Source organism: Diabrotica virgifera, chromosome 1, assembly GCF_917563875.1.
Source record: "Diabrotica virgifera virgifera chromosome 1, PGI_DIABVI_V3a".
Lineage (NCBI taxonomy): Eukaryota > Metazoa > Arthropoda > Insecta > Coleoptera > Chrysomelidae > Diabrotica > Diabrotica virgifera.
In genome coordinates, this window is record NC_065443.1 from 301,587,906 (window position 1) to 301,611,664 (window position 23,759).

The 23,759-nt window shown below is 33.7% G+C and overlaps 2 protein-coding genes across 2 annotated transcripts in view; one reads left to right on the forward strand and one right to left on the reverse strand.

Moving 5' to 3' along the window:
• The window catches only part of LOC126879183 (zinc finger protein 227-like), a 134,748-nt gene that overhangs the window by 40,896 nt on the left and 70,093 nt on the right, over positions 1-23,759 (forward strand). The gene's annotated exons all lie outside the window — the stretch shown is intronic.
• The window catches only part of LOC126879187 (zinc finger protein 239-like), a 44,967-nt gene continuing 21,440 nt past the window's right edge, over positions 233-23,759 (reverse strand). Inside the window, exon 2 of the mRNA XM_050642243.1 lies at positions 233-5,657. Coding sequence (XP_050498200.1) covers positions 4,729-5,657 — 929 coding nt within the window. The 3' untranslated portion in view covers positions 233-4,728. The remainder of the gene's footprint in view (positions 5,658-23,759) is intronic.

Below are 23,759 nucleotides of genomic sequence, written 5' to 3' on the forward strand. Positions count from 1 at the left end.
AAAAGAATCAAAAAATTGATTCAATTGTACGAACACAAATCCCTCCTATATTGTCAAACAAGGCATACAAATAAAATTTGAGAGTTGTACTATGAATTTTTAAATTTTTTGAATGTTCTTTTAACCGTCTTTCGATTATCCGTCATACCCTTGGTCCAGTGACCTGACGGATAATCGAGGTTCCACTGTATTATAAAAAATAAATAAGATGTTTAAAAATAAAATTTGAGTGTAGTTTAAAAGGTATTTATTAACAACTAACGTTATAAAAAAGTAGAAACACATAATAGAAGGAATAGGTTTGTTTTATAATTAAATGAAATGTTTACATTGTATAAGGGGCTTCCCTTGTTGAGTAAATTGACTCTTCTGTCTGACTGTCGGTCGTCACGATTTTTCTGTTTACTATAGAGAAACATTCAGCCCTGTGATGAATTACCGAATTTTTTTAACGTTTGCGTTAAAGTTATGATAACTATGACATATAAACTATCTCCATAACTTTAAAACGTAAATTCCGTGTGATGGATCATCCCCCATTATGAGATGAGTTATTTCTTAGACGTTGTACAAGAAAGAAACTATTAGGTTGTCTAAAAAGAGAATCTTACGTAGAATCAGTTCAAGTTTGAGCGAGAAAGAGAATCACGAGAAGTTGGTATACCTACCCACGGCTACCGATGACCGAATAGCTGTTCGGTGGTGAATCGTAAAAGTAGATAGAAAGAACAGTACTTAAAACCCTTGGATGTTTATAAATAAAAATTTCAACTTGTATCTCTCGGTTTGATTTTTGTATAATTTTTAAAATTGCATTACCCTTCTATTTTTATTAAATTATTATCTTCCTTTTTCATTTTTATTATTGTTTTAATTTTATTACCTACGTGTTTTTAATTGTTATCTTAGATCTATGTTTTTGATAATTCTGTGCTGCTTTATATTTGATATTAAATTTGATTTATTAAATTAATAAAATGCCATACAAGATCCTGGGACAACCTGAAGCAGCGTTCTACGTTAAATATTCACTTGATTTCTATCTAAAAACAAATCAAAACATAAACCTAACCTTACAATCCTTAACATATAACTAGAGAGTGATCTCATAATTTGAGGTTTAACTTCGCGTTATAAAGTGATAGTTGATATATCAGATAGTTCAAGAACTGCCAAGAAATAACGCAAGTAGTTAAGTTAAATATGATACATCACACCAATTCGAGTATTATAAATTAACTACAGGATAACTTTACGTTATATTTTACGTGAGTGATTCATCACAGGGCTGATTAATACAACGTCACTACAAAAGCTTCGCTTCAAAAATGTCACATTAGTTTTTCTTCACTGTGCATTTTCAAACGGCTTGCTTGACTAAATTGCTTAAAACAAATTTCACACTTCACGATTATTTACCAGTGTGTATTATCATATGTCCTTTCAGATTATTTACTTTAAACTGCTAAAAACAAATTTCACACGTGTGCGGGTTTTCATCAGTATGCACTCTTAAATGTACTTTCAAATCACTTGCTTGAATAAACTGCTTAGGGGCATCGGAACGAAATACAAAATTTTCACGAATGTACCAAAATTTCTAAGAAAACTAATAATAGTCCAAGTAAACTAATGAATTTACTATGGAATCTCTAACGCGAGAATTTCAGTGCCACCGTTGCATTTGGTTGTCTTTTTAAAGACACATCACATGCTATGATTTTTTGTGGCGGATATTCTTGAGTTGGGATTGATTTCATGTAATCGAATGAACTATCTTTTAGTAAAGTCGTCCCAGGAACGCAACTCATCAATATTGGCAATATCATTTTAAAGTCGTCTACTTTAAAATGTATAATACGTGTCTGAATTGCCGATATAAATGAGTCAGATTAAATAAATTATTAGAAGAATTTTTTACTAAGCAACAACATTTTTGTTTATTTAGTATTATTTTGTATTTTGACAACGACACCCGACTTGGGCGTCGAAACGTTAATAAAATCATTTTTAGGTAAAATTGTGGCTTATTTCCCATTTGAATATACTTAAACTAATGAAGCTTAAAATAGGACAAAACCTCGCAATTTTTACAGAATGGATCGATTTGCTTGAAAATTTGAGAGTAAGTAGTGGATAGTCCAAGGTCCAAGGATCAAAATATATATGATGCCGAAAGGCGCTTTTACCATGGGGGTGACTGCCACCGCATCTCGGGGGTGGAAAGTTTTTATTATATTTTGACCGCAAAAGTTGGTAAAAACATTCATTCTAAGCAAAAAACATTCTATATATTTTTTGGATAAAATTAATATTTTTCAATTTATTCGCTATCGAGAGTGTTAGTTTTATATCGGAAAAATAAATGTTTTTAATGAGTTTTATGCTAATAACTCCAAAAGTTTTCGTTTTACCAAAACAACTTTACTTAACAAAAATGTACCTTTTGAAAAACTAAACAAAACCGTATTTTTTAATTTTCTTTAAGACCAATAGTAATCGAGCTATACTTTATTATATGTCAGCTCTTCTTCGTCAAATGCTAAATATTGTAGTTTCAAAATCAAAATACGGGAAAACTATGCATTTTTCGAGGATAACTTGTTGAAACTAAGTTAAAGTATTTAAAAATATCTATCTTCAGAAATAAAAAAAAATCTCTAGCTTAAAAATTAAGTGGCTTATAATGAAAATAATGTCAGTCCCTATTTTTTCAGCGAAAAAGTGATGGGAAGCAACCTCCTAATCACCACCCTAATTAAAATTAGTTATTGACCTTATTTCGCCTTCTTTATTTATGTATTATTAATAGGTTCTAGACCTAGATTCTAAGTTTGACACGCTTAGAATAATTAGTTTTAAAAAAAAATGGGAGTTGAACGCGAATAACGAATTTTTGTAGTTTGGAAAAAAATGGCTTTATCTTCAGTATTGGGACCGTGCAAGTTCGGAAAAGCGACACCTGGTTTCTTCGCTCTGCACTTTTATTCGCACTTTTAATTATATTGGCCAATCATTTGGTCCTGGTTACTGGATAATTGTCAAGGCCATAGTCAAAAAAAAATAATAAGAAGAAAAAATAAGATTTAGGTTGTTTATTAAAACGTAAACAATTGTATGTAGTAAATAAAATTAGTTATTAAAATGCAGTACTGCAAGCAAAATAAAATTAATTAAATTTACCTTTATATAATAATTGCATATCATATCAATATTGTAAAGCAATATATAATTTTTCTTCTTAAATGACAATAGGTATGAAATGTACGTCAATTTGACAATTTCAATTGACAATATGAATTATTCAAGTTGCAATATTTCTCCGCTATTCGCGCACGATCGTTTCGCGAATCCCTTCCGAGTACTTGCACACCGCGAATAGAAAGATTAGCATCAGAGATACGAAAACATGTTTCAATATGAAATTGTAGCTTATTTAATTCCCAAGGATCTGGTTTGCAAAAATTTTTTCTACGTCAAAAATTAAGTGAGCAATTGACAATTAAAACTTGTAATAGCATGCAAAAACCACCTTTACCAACCCTTTCAAAGTCACCTCTTTATGCGACTGAGGATTTTAAAAAGATTTAATATTAATAGGATTATAGATCTTGTAAAAATCTACAAAATTCTTTTTACCAAACTTTTTAAGAAAAAAAAAAAATAAAAAGTTACGGTTAAAAATTCAGTATATTAAAAAAAAAAGAGAAATCCAATTGGAAGCATAACAATGTAAGTTAGCAGTGTTTTTAGTCATTGGCCGTATTCATTCTTCTTTATGAATTAATTATATTAGTATTATAAATAGATTCTAGACGTTTGGCTGGCTTAGAATGATTTGTTTTTAAAAAAAACTGGAGCTAAAAGCGAATAACGAATTTTTGTAATTTTGTAAAAAATGCCATTTTCTTCAGAATGGAAAGATTAGCATCAGAGATACGAAAAAATGTTTAAATGTGAAATTGTAGGTTATTTAATTCCCAAGAACTTGGTTTAAAATTTTTTTTCTACGGCAAAAATTGAGTGAATCGTAAATGAATATATTATCGAAAAACATTGATAACACTTTCGATAGCGAATAAATCGAAAACTATTAATTTTATCAAAAAAATGTATAGAACATTTTTTGCTTAGAATGAATGCTTTTAACCACTTTTGTGATCAAGATATAATAAAAAATTTCCACCTCCGAGATGGGGTGGCAACCACCTCCATGGTAAAAGCGCCTTTCGGCATGATATAGATTTTGATCCTTGGACTATCCACTACTTATTCTCAAATTTTCAATCAAATCGATCTAGTCTGTAAAAATTGCGAGGTGAAAAGCTTCGGTTCCTGGACTATAAGTATTTTTGAAAAATTTAAAAGGAGAATGAACGACTACTTTATTACCGAGTTCCAAAAGTCCGTTATAATAAATAAAAAGTTTTTTTTAATGAAATATTTGCAATTAAAAATTACACTAAATTTTCTCTTTTATTTTCACCTCTCTAACTTATTAAAATAAACAGTATAAGTATTAATAGACTTTCGGCCCTCGGCAATAATGTAATGCTTCATTCCGCGTTTAAATTTTTTAAAAATATTTATTAGTTTTCTCAGGATTCGAAAAAAATGAATATATTTAACACATTAAAAATTTTAACATGCGTCAAAATTTTGCATTTTGCTCAGTTCCCCTTAAATTTCACTTCAATTCAATTTCATTTCAAATCACTTGCTTAAATTTCATGACTTTACACGATTTTTACGTTTTAGTACGACTTCTCTGTGTGTTCTCCGATGGAATTTCAAACCATGTGATGTGGTTAATTGCTTTAAACAAATTTCACACTTATAAGATTTTTCTTCAGTGTGCACTCTTAAGTGTTTGTTCAAATTACTTTTTATAGCAAATCGCTTTATACAAATTTCACACTTATAAGGTTTTTCTCCAGTGTGCACTCTCAGATGGTATTTCAAACCATGCTCTGTAGTAAACTGCTTAAAACAAATTTCACACTTATAAGGTTTTTCTCCAGTGTGCACTCTCAGATGGTATTTCAAACCATGCTCTGTAGTAAACTGCTTAAAACAAATTTCACACTTATAAGATTTTTCTTCAGTGTGCACTTTCAAATGTCTTTTAAAATTATTTAATTGACTAAATTGCTTAAGACAAATTTCACATCTGTGAGGTGTTTCTCCAGTATGAACTCTCACATGTGTTTTCAATGTATCTAATCGACTAAATTGCTTAAAACAAAATTTACACTTATGAGATTTTTCCCCAGTGTGTGTTCTCAGATGGTATTTTAAACCATGTGCTGTAGTTAACTGCTTAAAACAAATTTCACACTTGAAAGGTTTTTCCCCAGTGTGCACTCTCAAATGTGTTTTCAAAGAACCCGCCAGGGAAAACTGTTTAAGACAAACTTCACACTTGTAAGGCGTTTCTCCAGTGTGCACTGTCAAATGCGCTTTCAAATTACATAATTGACTAAATTCCTTTAAACAAATTTCGCACTTATAACGACTTTGTCTAGTCGCAACTTTCTCATTTTTATTGAATGTTTTTCCTTTGGAGTGTTGACTCATATAATCCCCATCGTAAGACCAATCTTCAATTAGTGTCCCCATAGTTTCCATTTTGGGTTCGTCTTGGTCTTGGAGACAACCTAAAATACAAACCAACTATGTATTATACAGTTGAGTCCAGGGTTCTTTACCCGTGCGCCATTAATACCTGGCGAGAAAAAAAAACACATACTTTTTTCTGGCATCGTTTTCTTCCACGCATCAAACTAAAAACCAACCAGATACCACCTGTTGTTATTTTTATAAACGCTCTAGACTCAGTACATCGAAAAGAGATACAAGAAAAGAGAGGTACACTTCGCGTCATAAAAAACTACATAAATAAATTGAAGTAAAAATGAAAAAATTACTTGTTATTTGAGGAAGGTGGAAAAACCATATGTATAACATGGGAGTAAAGCGCCTTTTCCTCCCTTGAATGATTACTGCCCTCCGCTACGCGTCGGGCAGTAAACTTCATTCTCGGGAGGAAAAGTAGCACTTTACTTCCTTGTTATACAACTAGCTATTAATTTCACGTTTTAGAACTGTGAGGTCAAATGACAAAATGCATTGTTTTCCTAGAGTTATCGTCCATCTTTGAAATTTTGAGCGTCCTCTGTCGGAATTTAATTTTGCGAGTAATATTTTCGTTGAACTGGCAACGTTGCCCTAGAAATTAGAATGACATTGTGACAACTTACACAACTTGAAAAACACGATTTTTGGTTATAATAGTTGTACCAGTTTTTTATGACGCGAAGTGTACAAAAAAGACGTTTGGGAACGTTTTCAGAGTACAATTTGTGACGTTTCTGGTCTGTCACTATTAGTTTGTTGGATTTTTTTCTGTTTTTGTCCTGTTTTTCCGTTTAAAAGTTATTTATATTAAACAAACAAATGTTTTCACTAAAAATTTTATACTCGAGTTTGAAATTTTATGGTAAGCGAATTTTATTTTGTCATTAATTTACATACAAAGTTAACCTCATTCACGCAGTTAAGGAATGGTTTTGTTTAAGTTTCCGTAAAAGTGAAATAAATAACAAAAAGAGAATATTTTATTTTCAAATATTAAGCTACTTCAAATGTAGCTGAAATTCTTTACCAAAATTTTGAGTTCTGTTTATTTGATAACGTCAAATTTTATAATATAATTCGTGATCGGAGCACTACCCACTTTCTGTCACTTGCTATTGCGTGGAATAGATTTCCGACTTATTTCGTATGATTTAAATTTAAATGATGACGCACGGGCAAAGAATCATGGGCTCAACTGTATAAATATTTAATTAGAGTACGGCATCTGAAGCACCAGCGTAGATAAGGGGGGTACTGGGGGACAGTACCCCCCTAAGAAGCATTCTAATAGAAGCAATAAAATACTAAAAGATGTAGGAGAAATTAATGATACACTTCCCTCATCAAAAAAAAATTCAATCTTATTCGCTTGAAAACCAATTTTTATTACATTGTCTTTTAAGTTTTAAAATGTCAACTATAACGCGACCACAGCCCGCCACTGGTTTCACCATTACATCTTTCGCCTATGTAACCGACGTAATCGCTCGTTGCGTTGCAGCTCAGGTAGTCGGGCCAAGAGAGAACCACTGAACGCTGAACATATTATTATTTCTATGGAGAGAACAGACAACACTCAGTCACTCAACACTACTCAACAGTCGCGTGTTAGCAGAGTCGAGCAGAATATCGTTACTGTTTAATTTATATATAACCTATTTTCCTTATTCTATTATCGCGGAGGGATTGTGTTAATGAATACATTGTAGAATTATAAACTGTAAGTGAGTGAAATACTTTGCAATTTTGCGTTTGTGTAACACATAAACCTGGAAAACTACTCATTCCTACGTATTCTACCCTACACGACCCACGAGCCACATCTTAGAATATTGTTGTAAGTTGTTGTTATTTTTTTTTTAAATTGGAAGTTTATACGGAGTTTTATATGAACAGGTTGTGGATATACCTATAGTTCCCTAAAAATTAGCAAGCGAAAGAACCAGCCCTCCTTGGATTATTTTTTTGTTAAGAAAACTAAACAACCAGAAATAGAAAATGAAGCGGGGCCAAGTAAAGAATTTATTATTGAAGCAATAAAAAACGTTGCAGTTTCGCAGGAATCGCAAGCCAGTGCCATTGAAGGAACAGAGAATCCTGAAGCGGGAAAGTTTGGAGAAGAAGTAGATATTGGACAGTATGTCAACCAAACAAACATAACCGACCTAGAAAAAGTAAATATATTAAAAAACTCTTTTGTTCCAGACCACAAATTTAAATTTCCATTTTCAGTTCATGTAAAAAAACAAAAAGAAAAAAAAATGTTATTTATCTTTTAACCATTTTAAATCATTTAACTGGCTAGTCTATTCGAAGTCAAATGGGGGACTGTTCTGTAAATATTGTGTTTTATTTGCAAGAACAGGAGGGATGCATAAAAATATTCCTCTTAAAAGTTTGGTAACTATTCCTATAAAGAAATTTTCAAAGTTATTTGGAAAAGATGGCGATTTGTTATCGCATGCCGGAAATAAGTATCACAAAGATGCTGTTTTAATTGGAGATAATTTTTTAATAACTTTTAATAACCCTGAAAGGGAAATATCAAACATTTTTAGTTCTGGACGATTGGCCCAAGTAAAAGAGAACAGGGAAAAATTGAAACCTATCATCAACAGCATCGTTTTTTTGGGAAAACAGGGTATAGCATTTCGCGGTTACAGAACTGAGTCAGAATTGTCAAAATCCTCGGAGGTAAATGAGGGCAATTTAAGAGAAATCATCCGTATTCAGACGTGTGGTGATGATTTAAAATTGAAATCTCATTTTGAAACCGCAACTTCCCGAACTAAATACATAAGTCCTACCGTGCAAAATGAATTAATTTCGTGTTGTGGGGACGAAATCTTAAATTCAATTATTTCCAAAATTTCATACAATAAGTTTTATAGTGTGATTTTCGATGAAAGAACTAATATTAGTAAGGTATCGCAAATGTCAATTTTAATTAGATATTTAGATCCGGAAAATATTCTTCGCGAGGACTTTGTAGGATTCATCGATTGTCATAAAAATAATTATGATGATTTTACAAAAGAGCCAGTTTTAACGGGTGAACTACTGGGAAAAACAGTTGTTTCATTTTTAAATAAGATTGGGTTGCCGTTTGAGAATTGCGTCGGGATTGGCACAGACACTTGCAGTGTTATGTTGTCTGAACAAAAAGGAGCAGTTGAAATACGGTCTACGATGTGTCAGGAAAGACTAGTTGGATTAAGTTTATTAAATATACACAGAGATATTGAAATAAATATCGATGCTGTTATTGATAGGTTTTCAAAGCAACGGACAAGAAAAATTGACTTTGTTTCATAATCTAGTTACTGTGGTGTAATATTTTGTTAAATAGACCTAATGATGAGTTTTGCATTTTAAGTTATTTTACCTATATTACCTAATAGTGGAATTGAATTTTTTTTACTTTTACCTAGAATATATAACATATATAAAATGAGTTCGTGTTATGTTTGTTTAATTATATGTTGATTTGTATTTTTTTATTATTGACTGATATAGACAGGTTTTCAATGATTTTTGTTTGTTACTTCTGTATTTTCTTGTGTAAATAAACTTTAATAAAAGTTCAAATTTACCTAGCTGTTTGAGCGTGGTACCTGGCGCAAAAAATTGCTCTCGGCACTTAAAATAAGATACTAAGTACCCCCCCTAGAAAAAAACCTATCTACGCGCCTGATCTGAAGCTAGGTCGACTGTCACCCATCTGCTTTCCAGATAGCCATGAACGTTAACACGTAGGCAATACCTTATAGACCCATTTTAACCTTTTAGTTTCAATAAAATTTGATTGGTAAACAAATGGGTAAAACTTGTTATACAAAGTTTATTTTTAATTAAGGGGAGTTTAAAATTTTTTATATATTCAATTTCTTTTATTATTTTAAATGAATGTACATAACTTCAAGAATACTCTCTGAGAATTTCAGATGGATTGGAGCAAAATTACCGGAAATTATACAGCATATTGAATATCCCCACCTTTGACTCGCTTTGCAGCACGTTCCCGTCAATGCGTTTGAGCGTAGGTAGTGAGCAACAGTCAACAGATGTTCCCATTCTCTTTTGTAAATTACTCCGCGATACAAAAACATTCCGGTCTTCATCACTTTACGATTTGACACACAAAAAGCAATTGAAAATAAAAGTTGACAGTACTTTCAACACGTTTTTTTCAAAATTGCTTTTGTCAAAGGCGGTAGTTCTTGTAACTCAAAAACTATTTGACCGATCCACCTAGAATTTTGTAAATATTTTCTTTAGACATTTCGTGAGGTACCTAAGGCTGTCGAGAATTTTTTATTTTTTGTTTAACAATAAATAAAACCCTTTTTGAAGTTATACTTCTTTAGGCGTGATTGAGAGTAAAATTTTATAATACTGCGCGCATGCGCTCATAGACAGTAAGGCGTTTAGTTGCTGAATATTTCAAGTTATGTATAAATACAATCGGAAAAATGAAAGAATACCCATGAACAAACATATAAAACACGCTGTATTTTCCTGTCACCGTGTCACAAAGAAAATTGCCCAGCCCAAGTATATGTAATTAGTATATTATTCAACGAGCATGTAATGATGGCTATTACTCACGATGATGAAGTTTGCGACACGAGCCGTAGGCGAGTGTCGTAATTCATCAGAGTGAGTAATAGCCATTACATGCGAGTAGAATACTATACTTTTTCTACGATTTTTTTTATTTTAATTAGTAAAAAATTTAATTATCAACTACTCGAGATTTAAATTATAATAATTTACAGAAATACCTAAATACTATTTACCCCTAGGACGTGGCTGAATAATTGGTTGCCTACTATTACTAAATTCTTATTTATTGTAAAAATACAACTAGAAATAGTCAATATAAGTTCTATTCGTTTCCGAAAAATTATAAGCTTAAATTTGTACCTACTGTCAGTGAATCTAATAAATAGGAAATGGCTGTTGTGTGTGGACGTATTTCATAATATATAGTTATAATGTATATTTACATTTAACTATATATAATATAATAATATATAACTATACATAATATGTTATAACATATTTAACACAATATAACTTGAAAAACAAACAAAATATTAGTTGTAAATTCCAATTAACATAAACAAAATCCGCTAATGTCACTGTCACTAAATTAAATGATAAACGTCAAAATTTTTAGTAAACAAGATATAAACGTACAAAATATACTGACATTGTTTCAGTTAAAATTCCTTTAAAAAATTTTCGAAGTTAATTATTGGTATAAATTACAATAATTATTGTATTAAATAAACAAGTTTAAGTAATTTTATTTGCAGTTTATATACGATTAATATTAAAAGTGGCATGCGCCACTTGAATCTAACTTCAGTCCGTGAGTAATGACCCGTGAGTAACTTCAGCCCGTGAGTAATGAATTATTACTCACGGGTACAGTAATGGGCGCTATTATCTATGAAAAAAATAGCGAATAATGAGCATGTTATTAAACGGTCGTAGAAAAAATAATTATTAGCTACATGTACTTGCGCTGGCCAATTTTTTGTGTGACACGGTGACAGGAAAATACAGAGCGTGTTTTATATGTTCGTTCATGGGTATTCTTTCATTTTTCCTACTGTATATCAGTGCAAGAAAAGGTGTGAAAAGAATTTATTATCTAGTGCCTTTAGTAATTATAAACTAATTTTATTTATTATAATTTTTGTGTCTTTGGATTTGTCTTCCTTGGGCGTAAAATAATAAAATATCTATTTTTATATTTCACTTGTCACCGTGATGTGTAATTATGTATATCCGAAACGTCAACAACAAGCACCTTCATAGCCTGGTTGGTAGAGCATTGGACCCGAGATCGAGAGATCGCGGGCTCAAATCCCGGACGATTCATATTTTTTTATTAATTTTTGGCATTGTTAAGTTTTGGTTAATTTTTGGTAATTATTGTTAATTTTTTGTATTGTAACTGTTAAGTATATTTATTTCGTTAAAATTATATAATAGAAGTATAACTTCTTACGTGCGTACAAAGTACACACACATTCTTTTTTTTTGCAAAAAATTAATTGTTTTGACTTCTGAGTGACAACGCTTCCTCGAGAAACTCATGAACCAATTAAATCTTTTTGATTTTTTTGTTAAACATGATCCAATGATGAGTTCTGAATTGTTCGTCAATTGTTTTTTAGGTATCTAAAAATTTGCTACATATACCATTGGCTTATTTTCCAATATTTTTCCTTGATTTTTTTTTAATATTCTATGAATTGTACTGGATATGCTTATTTAATTTAAAAATAAAATAATTCTACCATACTTAAAAAAAATCACAAAAATGTGCTTGAAATGTGGATTTCAAACCCTACGCCCTCCCCCCTGAGGATAGCTATGACAAGACTTTCATAAACAACTCATGCAAGTTATATTTGTCTATGTATGAAATTTAATAAGAAAAATGTTTCATCTGGAAAGCAATTATAAATGAAATTGAATGCAATAATCAAATTAAGACATACTAACATTTTAAGACAACAGAAGTAGTAAATGATATAAATATTTATAGAACCCTGTATTTCTGTCTTCTATACGTGTAATAGTCAGTCCTATTGTTTTTTAATGTGTCCTATACACATTCAATATTGTTTGTAAAGATGGTAGTGCACAAGGAGGTACCACAAAATATGAAATAATGTACTTGTAAAACAATAGCCAAGAAGTATAAATCAGTCTCTACAATGTATCATAAAAGATAAAAGAGGAAATATATTCAATATTACAGAATAGTTGTTTTACATTTTTCCATAAAACTTAACATCAGTCAATATACAGTAATGAGCGAGCTAATAGCAGGCACATTAACGCAAAAGATGGAAAACATATAAATTGTGAAATAAAAAGAGATCAAACTAATAGAGGTGGAAATTGTCGATATAAATGTATAAATTTACATTACATTACTGTAGAATTGTAAATATTTTACCTAATTTTTTTAAATTCCCCTGTATATAATTTTTCTTAATTATTATTACGAGCACGGAATCAAACGACCAACAAAAACTATATTCATATTCTGGTGATTATTGATGATTTTTCGAAATTCGTATGGTTTTACTCTACAAAATCAACGAAGGCGAAAGAAGTTATAGAATGCGTGAAGAGACATCAAAAGGATTTCGGAAATCCGTTCCGTATAATATCTGACAGAGGTATCGCATTTACGGCGAAGGAATTCAAAGACTATTGCGAAAGTGGAGATAATTAAACAATTTGATGAAGATACCAGGCGCGGATCCAGGGGGGCAGAGGGGCAATTGCCCCCCCCCCCCCCGAGAATCTGACGACAAAAAAAATTGTGTATTTATTTCTAAATTGAGGATAACGAGTGCCACTGGCCACACAGAAAAGAGCTTTATATATTTAGCGATTGTCCTATTCAAAGTTTGTTTCCGCGTGCTAATTTCCCGTGCTCTCTCGTCGAATAATATTCATTGAAACAGTTCCGTAAAGATTTTAATTTGCTTGCTGTAAAGCTTATAACCGTGCGCACGCTCTAGCGTTAGAAATTAGAAACGGAACTTCGGCCGCGGGGGCCTAGATTGCGCTCGACATAGTTCCTTATTCTGACGCTAGAACGCGCGCATGTACAACAACAAATAAGATGCCATTTTGATGTCGGTGCTTCGCTGTTTTACTTCAGTAGTTATTTGTGCTTTGTTGTTGTTGTGAGCTGATGTTATGAAACGAGCTGCCAAAATTACAACGTTCTTCAAAAAGTTGAAGACAACGTCAGGTAAGGTTACTCTATTTCATATGCCATAAGCCATAGTAATAAAAGCTAGTAGGTTAGTAGGTTTAATATTTTACCTGCACGTTGCAGTAGGCCTACAACCTTCTTTAGTGGCTCGTCTATGAGAGAACAAGAGTACGTGAACACTCTTTAAAAATAATTAATAAAGCTATGCTATACCATGAAAGCAAAACTTAATCACTAGTAATTTAAATATAACAGGTAATAAACTGCAGCGACGAGTGCACGTCAAGTACAGTGTATAATTTAGTCACTTAGGCCATGGCGTGGCGCACTAGCCGATAGGGCCAGGAGATTACACTGGCGTCTAGCGGACCGACCTTCCGAGGAGGTGCGCCACTAGTGACCGCAGCGGCGTAGTGGGGAAGAGCAGTTGCCTTAGTTGTTGATACGGCGATTGTGGTTATTTTTTACGCTTGCTACGTTTTTGTTTACTGTTTAGGCTATTATTTAGGACTCACTAAAAATTAGTTTAACTTTACTTTTATTTTTTATTTATATTTAACGTTTTTTGTGTGTTTAATTAGTCTACCGGGGAGTACAACGGTAGCTGCCGACGTGTTCACACCTCAGCGTAGCATACCGAATATATCGAATAGATACATATCGTGTAAAAAGTGGTGTAGTGTACCCGATGTGGTTTTTATACGATAAGAACCATTAATACTTTTTATCAGTAAGTGATTTAAAAACTTTATTGTATACAAACAGCTAATACAAATAATTTGCCGGCCATATAGGCCAGGCATTGAGTCTCATACAAAATTAAATTGTCAATTAACACCAAAAATTGACGTGTAGCTTATGTGTACATGAGCAGCACGGGAAATACCAATAAACCAACTGTTCCTTCCACAACAATGCCACAACAAGATTCAACAACCAGCAACAACCAAAAAACACCAAACAACAACACTTCTCCAATGTCATACGTAACAGCAGCAAAAACAAAACCGAAGGCAACCTATCCAAGAAAAGAGCAGGCAGTCATACTTCATGCCGACGACAGCCTCAAATTGCTTGATTATGTGAAAGCAATTGGTGATATTGTCGAACCCAGGAACATCTGCTTCGCCTCCAGAATCTCCAACAATAGGGTCTGTGTATATTTATCTAATCAAACTCTAGTAGATGAACTAGTAACATCTCATCCTACCATACAAATCGGCTCCTTAATTTTAAACATACGCAAACTCGTTTCTCCTACAAAAAGAATCTTATTATCCAATGTCCCCCCGTTTATACCGCATGAAATTATCGAAACCGCAGTTAAAAGTCTAGGTCTAAAAATAGCTTCTCCAATATCTTTTCTTAAGGCAGGCATCCCCGGGGAGGAATTCTCACATATCCTTAGCTTTAGAAGACAGGTTTATGTGTTCTCCCCCTCTGAAAATTTTGAGCTTCAAACCTCTCTTTTGATCCCTTTCGAAGATACTGAAAACCGTATTTTCCTTTCTACAGACAGAATGGAATGTTTTGTCTGTAAAAAATCAGGGCACGTTGCCTCAAATTGCACAAATCCACCAGAAAGTACTTCTCCCAGTCAGATAATTCCTTCATCTCCTTTAAGAGCAGAATCCACGTCAACTGAAAAAAGATCAGAAACCAACACTCTACCGTTTACACCAACAGAAATTTCTCCTTCAGTCGATAATACATTACTTACCTCCTCAAATGACAACCCCTCATTAGAACAACCAAGTCAACATGTGACAGATACACAGACACAGTATAAACGCACATACTCAGAACTTTCTTCTCCTAGCGACAGAACTAGCATAACTAAAGAAGCTACTCACACTGAACAAACTAGTACACACGACGGCTTTTCCAAACCTCAAACCAAGAAAAAACTTAAACGGTCAAGCTCTGACTCAACCCTATCCGAAATTACAAAAACAATCATACATGAACTTCATACGAAAAGTCTACAAATATTCATAATCCCAGCCGATAACATAATTGCTCTTCTTGAAAACTGTCACGGAAGTAGTGATCCATACGCAGAAGCATTAAAATTCACACCAGACATCAAATCACTTATCTCTACATTATACCAAATCTATCCCAACCTTAAAGAGAAATCAATCAAAAATAGGCTAACTCGTCTAATAAAAAAACTCAAAGACAAAACCGAACTATTAATGGATGATTCTATAAAATTACCCAATCTTGACATCTCACAGGAAATAACAACTGATGATGAATACACGTCTGATGCATCTGAAAGCTCAAGGACATCTCAAAAATCTTCTTACTAACAAGTTCACAATTATTCAATGGAACTGCGATGGATTTTATCCTCGCCTCGAACATCTGCAATCCCTTATATCTGATCACTCTCCTGACTTTCTTTGTTTACAGGAAACCAATTTCACCACAGCTCACAATCCTTCTTTAAAAAATTTTGTTGGTTACAACTACATTAGAACCACTCATCTACGTGCGAGTGGCGGAACTTCCATCTTCATATCCAAAGAAATATATCACCAAGAACTCTCTTTAACTACTAATTTAGAGGCAATAGCAATAACCGCCTGGTGTCCTAATAAAATAGCCATTTGTAGTATATACATTCCTCCTTACTTTAACCTACAGAGCTCCGATCTATCCGATCTTATTCAACAACTTCCCGTTCCGTTCATCTTAGTTGGCGATTTCAATGCCCACAACACACTGTGGGGATCTGAACGAACATTCGGCCGAGGAAAAATTATCGAGCAAGTAATAAACAACACCAATATTAACCTTTTAAACTTGGGAAATTCTACATATTTTCATATACAATCCGGAACTTTTTCCTCCATAGACTTGAGTTTTTGTGATCCCAAAATCGCTCCTCTGCTCCACTGGAACACTCTTCAACATTTATATGGTAGTAATCACTTTCCCATTCTCATTTCCAATAGTTCACCTAAAACTAACTATGTTCGTGAAAAATGGAAAATTCCTCATGCAAACTGGGATTCTTTTAGTGAAACTCTCAGAGATTTAACGGATCAAATTACCTTTACAAACAATGTTGATGAGTCTGTAATGCAATTTACGGATTGCCTCATCGCTGCCGCAGACCAATGCATTGGTAAATATGTCATAAATTCCTCAAGGAAAACTGTTCCCTGGTGGAATGACTCCTGTAAATTAGCCACCAAAGAATGCAAAAAGGCCCTAAATAAGTATCGGAAAACCCGAAGAATTGAAGATCTCATTCACTTTAAAAAAATGCGCGCAAAATCAAAACGAATCCTAAAAGAGAGCAAAAAAGCATCGTGGGCTAAATTTGTAAGTTCTATTTCTACAGACTCTCCTCCCGCTCTAGTGTGGGCGAAAATCAGGCAGATGAAGGGTGCAAATACAGCATATTCAATACCTGCAATAACTCATGAAGGCAATGTTGTTACAGACGATCAGCAAATAGCTAGCATACTTGCACAACACTTCTATGAGAAAACCAAATCCAACTCTTCCATTTCATACACAGACAATAACACACTTCTCGCTTCAAATCAGTCGAATCCAATCAATTTACCATTTACCGAACAAGAACTAAATATTGCCATCTCTTCTACAAAAAATTCAGCAGCCGGTCCTGATAACATTCCGTCAATTTTCCTAAAAAATCTCCACCAGGCCACGCTTTCTAAACTACTCGAACTTTACAATATGATATGGTGTAATCAAGTTTTTCCTGACCTTTGGCGACAATCAATCATAATACCCATTAAAAAAACTGATTGTTTATCTAACTCTCCCAACTCTTTCAGACCTATCTCTTTAACATGTACGCTCTGTAAACTATTAGAGAAAATGATAAACAGACGTCTGCTTTGGTACCTGGAGTGGCATAATCTTCTAGATTCTGCTCAGTCAGGCTTTAGAGCTAATAGAAGCACGATAGATAATTTGGTTCTTCTTCAATCAGAAATTTCTCAAGCCATAACACAAAAAAGCGATGTTGTCGCTGTAGCCTTGGATATACAGAGCGCCTTCGATACTGTACCCACAGCTTCCATCACTAAAAAACTTCAAGAGTTTAACCTCTCCGGAAATATTTTATCATTCATATGTAACTTTATATCTAACAGATCCTTTAAAGTTGCCACAAATGGAAAATCATCTGGATCACACACTCCTCAAAACGGTGTACCACAAGGCTCAGTCCTAAGTACTATCTTGTTTCTTCTCAGTATAAACGATATAGGCTCCTTCGTTTCTCCCCCGGTCAAATATGTGATATATGCGGACGACCTTATTATTTTTTGTCAAGGAAAAGTCACAGAAACTACATGTTCTTTACTTCAGAACGTATTAGATAGGATTTATAAGTGGTCAACAGAAATTGGTTTTAAATTTTCACCTTCCAAATCTAGAGTCATCAAATTTAGTAGAAGATACAGTCCCCATCCCCCTGCTATTTATCTAAACGGAGTTCTACTCAAACTTGTCGACCAACACAAACTATTAGGAGTTACTTTTGACACACGACTTACATGGAGACATCACATTCAAAACACCAAAAACAACTGTTTAAACAGAATGAACATTTTAAAAACTCTAGCCCACCACCAATGGGGGTCTGACGAAAATATCTTATTGAGAATTTATAGAGCCCTTATTCGCTCTAGATTAGATTATGGGTGCATACTCTACATGACCGCTTGCAATACTTATCTCAAATCTCTAAATTCAATACAAACGACCTCTTTACGTATATGTCTAGGTGCATTTCGATCTAGCCCCGCCGAAAGCATGTGCATTGAAGCGTTGGAACCTCCTCTTTTCATACGACGTCAGCTTTTACTTTCTTCTTATTTCACTAGAGTTTCCGCCAATCCAAAAAACCCAGTAATCAAAGTCATCAATCAAGTTCCTGAAAACAGAGAAAGATCTGTTTACCCTTTTTCACAATTAGCAAATCCATTGTTAGCAAGTATAGACCTAAATATAACCACCCCCATCAGGACCTCTAGTATTCCTCCGTGGACCAAAAAGCTACCTGATTTCAACACTAGCCGAACCAGACACAAAAAAGAAGAAACTCATAGCCACCTTTTTAGAAAATTATTTCAAGAAGCAATAAACACCAAACACTACAATCAAGTTCTGTATACCGACGCCTCAAAAGACGACAAGAATACTGGCTGTGCTGTATGTACCGAAAACACAACCTTAGCCCTATACAGGTTACCGACCACTTGTAGTATCCACACTGCAGAATTATACGGAATCCTAAAAGCTATTGAAAGGATTTCTCCTGTTACGAAATCTCTAGCAATATGCACTGATTCTCTTTCATCAATTCAGTCCATTGCCAATATATACTCATTAAATCCGATAGTTCAAAAAATTCAACATATCTGTCACCAACACCATAGCAGAGGAACATCAATAACCATTCTTTGGACCCCCTCACATGTGGGGATCAGTGGAAATGAGTCGGCAGATATCGCAGCAAGAAAAGCATGTAGTAATGACTTATGCCTGGAAAAAATTCAACTTCATCAAGATATAGCAGCAACCATAAAACAAAACACTACTAAATCTTGGCAAACTCATTGGAATGGCCAAAACACAAAACTTCATATAATCCAACCCACTGTCCACTCGTTTAAGATACCTACAATGACCAGGAGGGACAAACTCATCATTCGAAGACTCCGAATAGGACACACCCGCCTCACTCATGGATACTTGATGACTTCCGAAAATCCACCTGTTTGTGAACATTGTAACTCTCACCGGCTTACAGTGGAACACTTAATTGTTGAGTGTAGTTATTACAGCTCGTATAGACTAGCGCATAATATAAACGGTAACCTCAAGCAAATACTTAGTTCGCCAAATGTGTACAGTGCCCTAATAGACTTTTTAAAAGATTGCAAAATATATCATCGTATATAAAAAAAATATTGTAACATTGTTCGTTAAAAAAAAATAATATTGTAACAACTGTATCTTTACGAAATAACTGTATTTATCTGATGTAAGTTACTGTATTTATATCAACACTGTAATACTCAAAACGCTTTTGTACCTGTGTCAATGGCCATAGCTGCCGAGACACGTTAATTTCAATAAAAAAAAAAAAAAAAAAATTAGTCTACCCTTTTAAAGTAAAATACAATTTTTAATGTAAGAAATCAGATAAAATCAAATTTAATTGATTAAATGTTAATTTTGTTTGATTTTCACTTTAAAACAATTTCAGATAGCAGTAATGGTGAGACTGAGGGTGCAAAACGAGACGATGAAGATAAACCCGAATTACTTACAATAATTCGAGATGAAGTGGAAGTGGGACAACATGAGCAAAGCTCGCTTGCTGTGTCACAAAACCCAAACTTCGAAGTGGAAGTTTTCGGTAAGCCTTTTTTGTAATACCGAGCAACAACATATAATCCTGCAAAAGGCACATATAGAGGATAAGAGCAGTGGCGGCTCGTACCACTTTAAGAAGGTAGTGCCAGAACTCGGGCAGCCGCCAAAATTTTTAGTGACGAATACACGGTATTGTCAAAAAAGGTATACTTACAACAAAAACTGAAAAAATATATGCGCGGATACTTTTATCTTATGTATCTTATGTTTATTGATCTGAGGTGCCAAGCAATTGTCCAACATTGATCAAAACAGTTCCGTAAATTAATTAATAATAAAAACCTCTTAACCTACCACCAGCATTTACTGCTGATAGTGCTTGAAGTTTGTTATTAAGATTTAGTCTCTATTTACCAATTTATAAAAATAATACTATTTCATTATTTACACACATGGACAAATTTTTGTAATGTCACTTTAAAGTTTACGACAATATGAAGTTCATTCTTCTATTTTTTGGTTGCAAAGTTTTCAATGCCTTTATTATTAAAATTATCAATACAATTTACAAAATGCTTTTCTGCAGATAGCATACCTAAAGCACTATGTTTTAACATCGAAAAACAGCGTTCTGCTTCAGATGTTGATATAGGAATGGTAACTAAAATACTTAAAGTTTAATAGTTTCTTCAAATGTGCTTTTTAAGCCTTCCCTCTACAATAAAACCGATAGCGAAACAGCCCCACAGGTAGTACTTAATTCGTCTCGCCAATACAGTACCTACTTCTAATTCAGTTTTAAATCGAGTTTTGTTTAAAAATTAAAATTGTCTCCATGTTTCATTAAGAAATGATTCGAAGAACTGATGCTTATAAGCAGAAAACTTCTCCGACATAAATAAAATAGAAGCAACTAAACGTCCGGAGTAGACCTTTGAAAGATCTGGTACTTTGAATAATATGAACCTTTAGTCGTTGTCTAAATCGGCGCTTAAATTGACCAGCTCCTTAAATATGCCTCTATTTTCTGAATTTTCTTTTTCTTCGTGACCTCTTAAAGCTAACTCAAAAGCTCCACAAAACCTTATACAATTTATGATTTGATTCAAGACATATCGACTCTTATCTACCTGTTCATTATGTTTAATTAGAGTATCACGATAAGCTGAATTTAATTGGGTTTTTATATTTAACTTACCAAGCATTGAAAAGCTAAAAACGTTATTCATGTGCACTTTAGATTTTTCATGGGATTTCAATTTCTCCCATATATGTACAAGATCATCGGTTCCTTTGTTTGACCAAGTCTCGTCACCTCCAAACAAAACGCATACAAAACAGAAGAGTTTATTAGTTTGTTCGCAACCACACAACCAGCTATTTTTATCATAAATAATTTTAATAAACTTACGACAGCGAAGTTTTTGTCCATTTCCACTTTGTTTTTCAATTTTTAAATCGGGTAAAGGCCGACCGAGTTCTTTAATTTGTAGTTTTTTTTTTCTAACGAAAAACCACCAAAAGAGTTTTTTAATATACTAATTTGATTCATTGTCAATAAATAAATTAAACGTAGAAAATAATCAAAATATTATTTTTATACCTACGACACCCACGATCACAACGCACTAACTAATAATTACAAATTAAAAAATATAGTAGAGTATAAACACAAATATACAATACAGTAGTAGACAATAAACACAATAGCGTCAAGCGAAAGCGTAAAGAAACTAGAAATATGTAGATCTAAAACATTGTATCTTAAGATCCACTAACTTCCTTTTCGAGATTTCGAGCCTGGCACGGAGACTCCAATTTAAACGTATGTTAAAAGTGCAATACCGCTCTCTCTCTGTCACTTACACAGGATGCTCATACAATCTTTCTCTTTTCTCACGAGCCACTATGCCGTTCGGCACTGGGATTTTTATGATTTTCATCCTTTATCCGGTCAGCTGTGGGTGGCCAGAGTCGGTAGATTTGCATTGCGCTACACAGTTGCCAGATTTGATATAATTTATAAAAATAAAGAGAAATATTCACAAAAAAAATAAACAGGCATTAAAATGTTTTTAAGATAAAAAAATATGTTTCTGCATAGTTAGCAAGGTAGTGCCATGGCTCTATGGCACTACCTCACGGGCCGCCACTGGATAAGAGCTTTAAAATGATACCCAATTTGCCTAGAAAAATAATTATTTAGGGGTTGATTTGTTGAGTACGAAAATCAAGTTAATTGTTTTAATAATGTGGATGATAACTTTTAATACAAGTTACATTTTAAATTAAACAAACTATTTCAAGTCTAATAGGTCTAGTCGATCAATTCTTTCAAGGTTGTGTTTTTTTAGGAGATCCTCTGGCCTTGGATTCACACTCAAAAAGCAGTGGACCTAATAACTCCTCAAGCGAATCCAGACCTACAATTAACTCTGAAGGTAAAGTGAAAGAGCTCTCTTCAAAGCATATCATCAAAGATATAGGGCTATATGTAAATAACAAGCCTGATGATTACACAAAATATTTTCTTTTGGAAGAACATTGGAAGCCACCCTCAAACTACGTGTATCCATATTCAGAAAACTCAAAGGGCGTTAAAAGGTATTTGTCTAAAACCCACCTAGAAAATCATCCATGGCTTGTACTTTCAGAGTCGAAGAAAGGTTTGTTCTGTAAATACTGTGCACTTTTCGCCCAAGAAAAGGCAGGTCACAATAAGGGCGTGAAGCTGGGGAGACTTGTAATTGAACCTTTGACACGGTTTAAAGACTTAACAGGAAAAGATGGCGACTTGCAAACCCATGAAAGAAGTTTATACCATAAAACCTGTGTAGAAATGGGGAAAGACTTTTTGAAAACTTACAAATCACCTAATAAAGAAGTTATCAATCAGGTTTGCTCTGAGCGGCTTCGTCAGGTTACAGAAAATCGTGAAAGGCTAAAGCCCATTATCAAAACCATTATTTTGCTCGGGCGTCAAAACATACCTTTTCGAGGTCACAGGGACGATGGTCCTATCAACCTAGACATTGAGACTTCAGCAGCAAATCAGGGGAATTTCAAAGCTCTCTTGCAGTTCAGAGTAGACGCGGGTGACAAAGCTCTCGAAAAACATCTTAATACATCATCTTCTCGAGCAACATATATTAGCAAAACAACGCAAAATGCTTTAATAGAGTGTTGTGGGGATGAAATTCTGAAAAGAATACTCGAGTCCAAATATTGGTCTATGATGTTTGACGAAACCAGTGATTTGTCTCATAAGGAACAGATTACATTAGTTGTCCGTTATCTTTGGAAAGATGCCGTAAGGGAGGACTTCATAACTTTTATTGATGCATACAATGCAGCAGCAGATGTAAATGGTAAAGAGTGTAAAGAGAACAAACTATCAGGGAAAACTCTAGGTGAAATAGTCTTAAGGAATGTAAAAGAACTTGGCTTAGACCTTAGTTACTGTGTAGGCATAGGTACAGATGGGGCTTCGGTAATGACATCTGAAGAATCAGGTAGTGTAACAAAGATCCAATCAGAGGCAGTTAGTGCAAAACGGCTTCCATGCTACAACCACGCCTTGAATAATTCTATTTCTAAATCTAATAAGATTCGATCCATAAATAATGCCATTGGCATTATGAAAGAAGTCATTCACTTTTATAATCAGTCAGCAAAAAGGAATGCTGTTCTAACTGAACACGTAGGAGGGCAACTAGTGAGCCTCTGTGAAACTAGGTGGGTAGATAGACATGATGCAGTAATTTTATTTTTTTTTGTGCATTGCCAGAAATTGTCGATTCATTTACAGAGATAAGCGAATGGAAAGAGTCCGAGTCAGCCAAAAAGGCCGTGTTGTATATCAACTCAATAACAAGCACTGAATTCATTTTTTCTTGCGTTTGTCTGGTAGATATTCTGAAAACGACCCTTCCCCTAAGCAAGTTATTGCAAAAACCAAACTTAGACTTGAACAAGGCTTCCAATGCAGTGACAG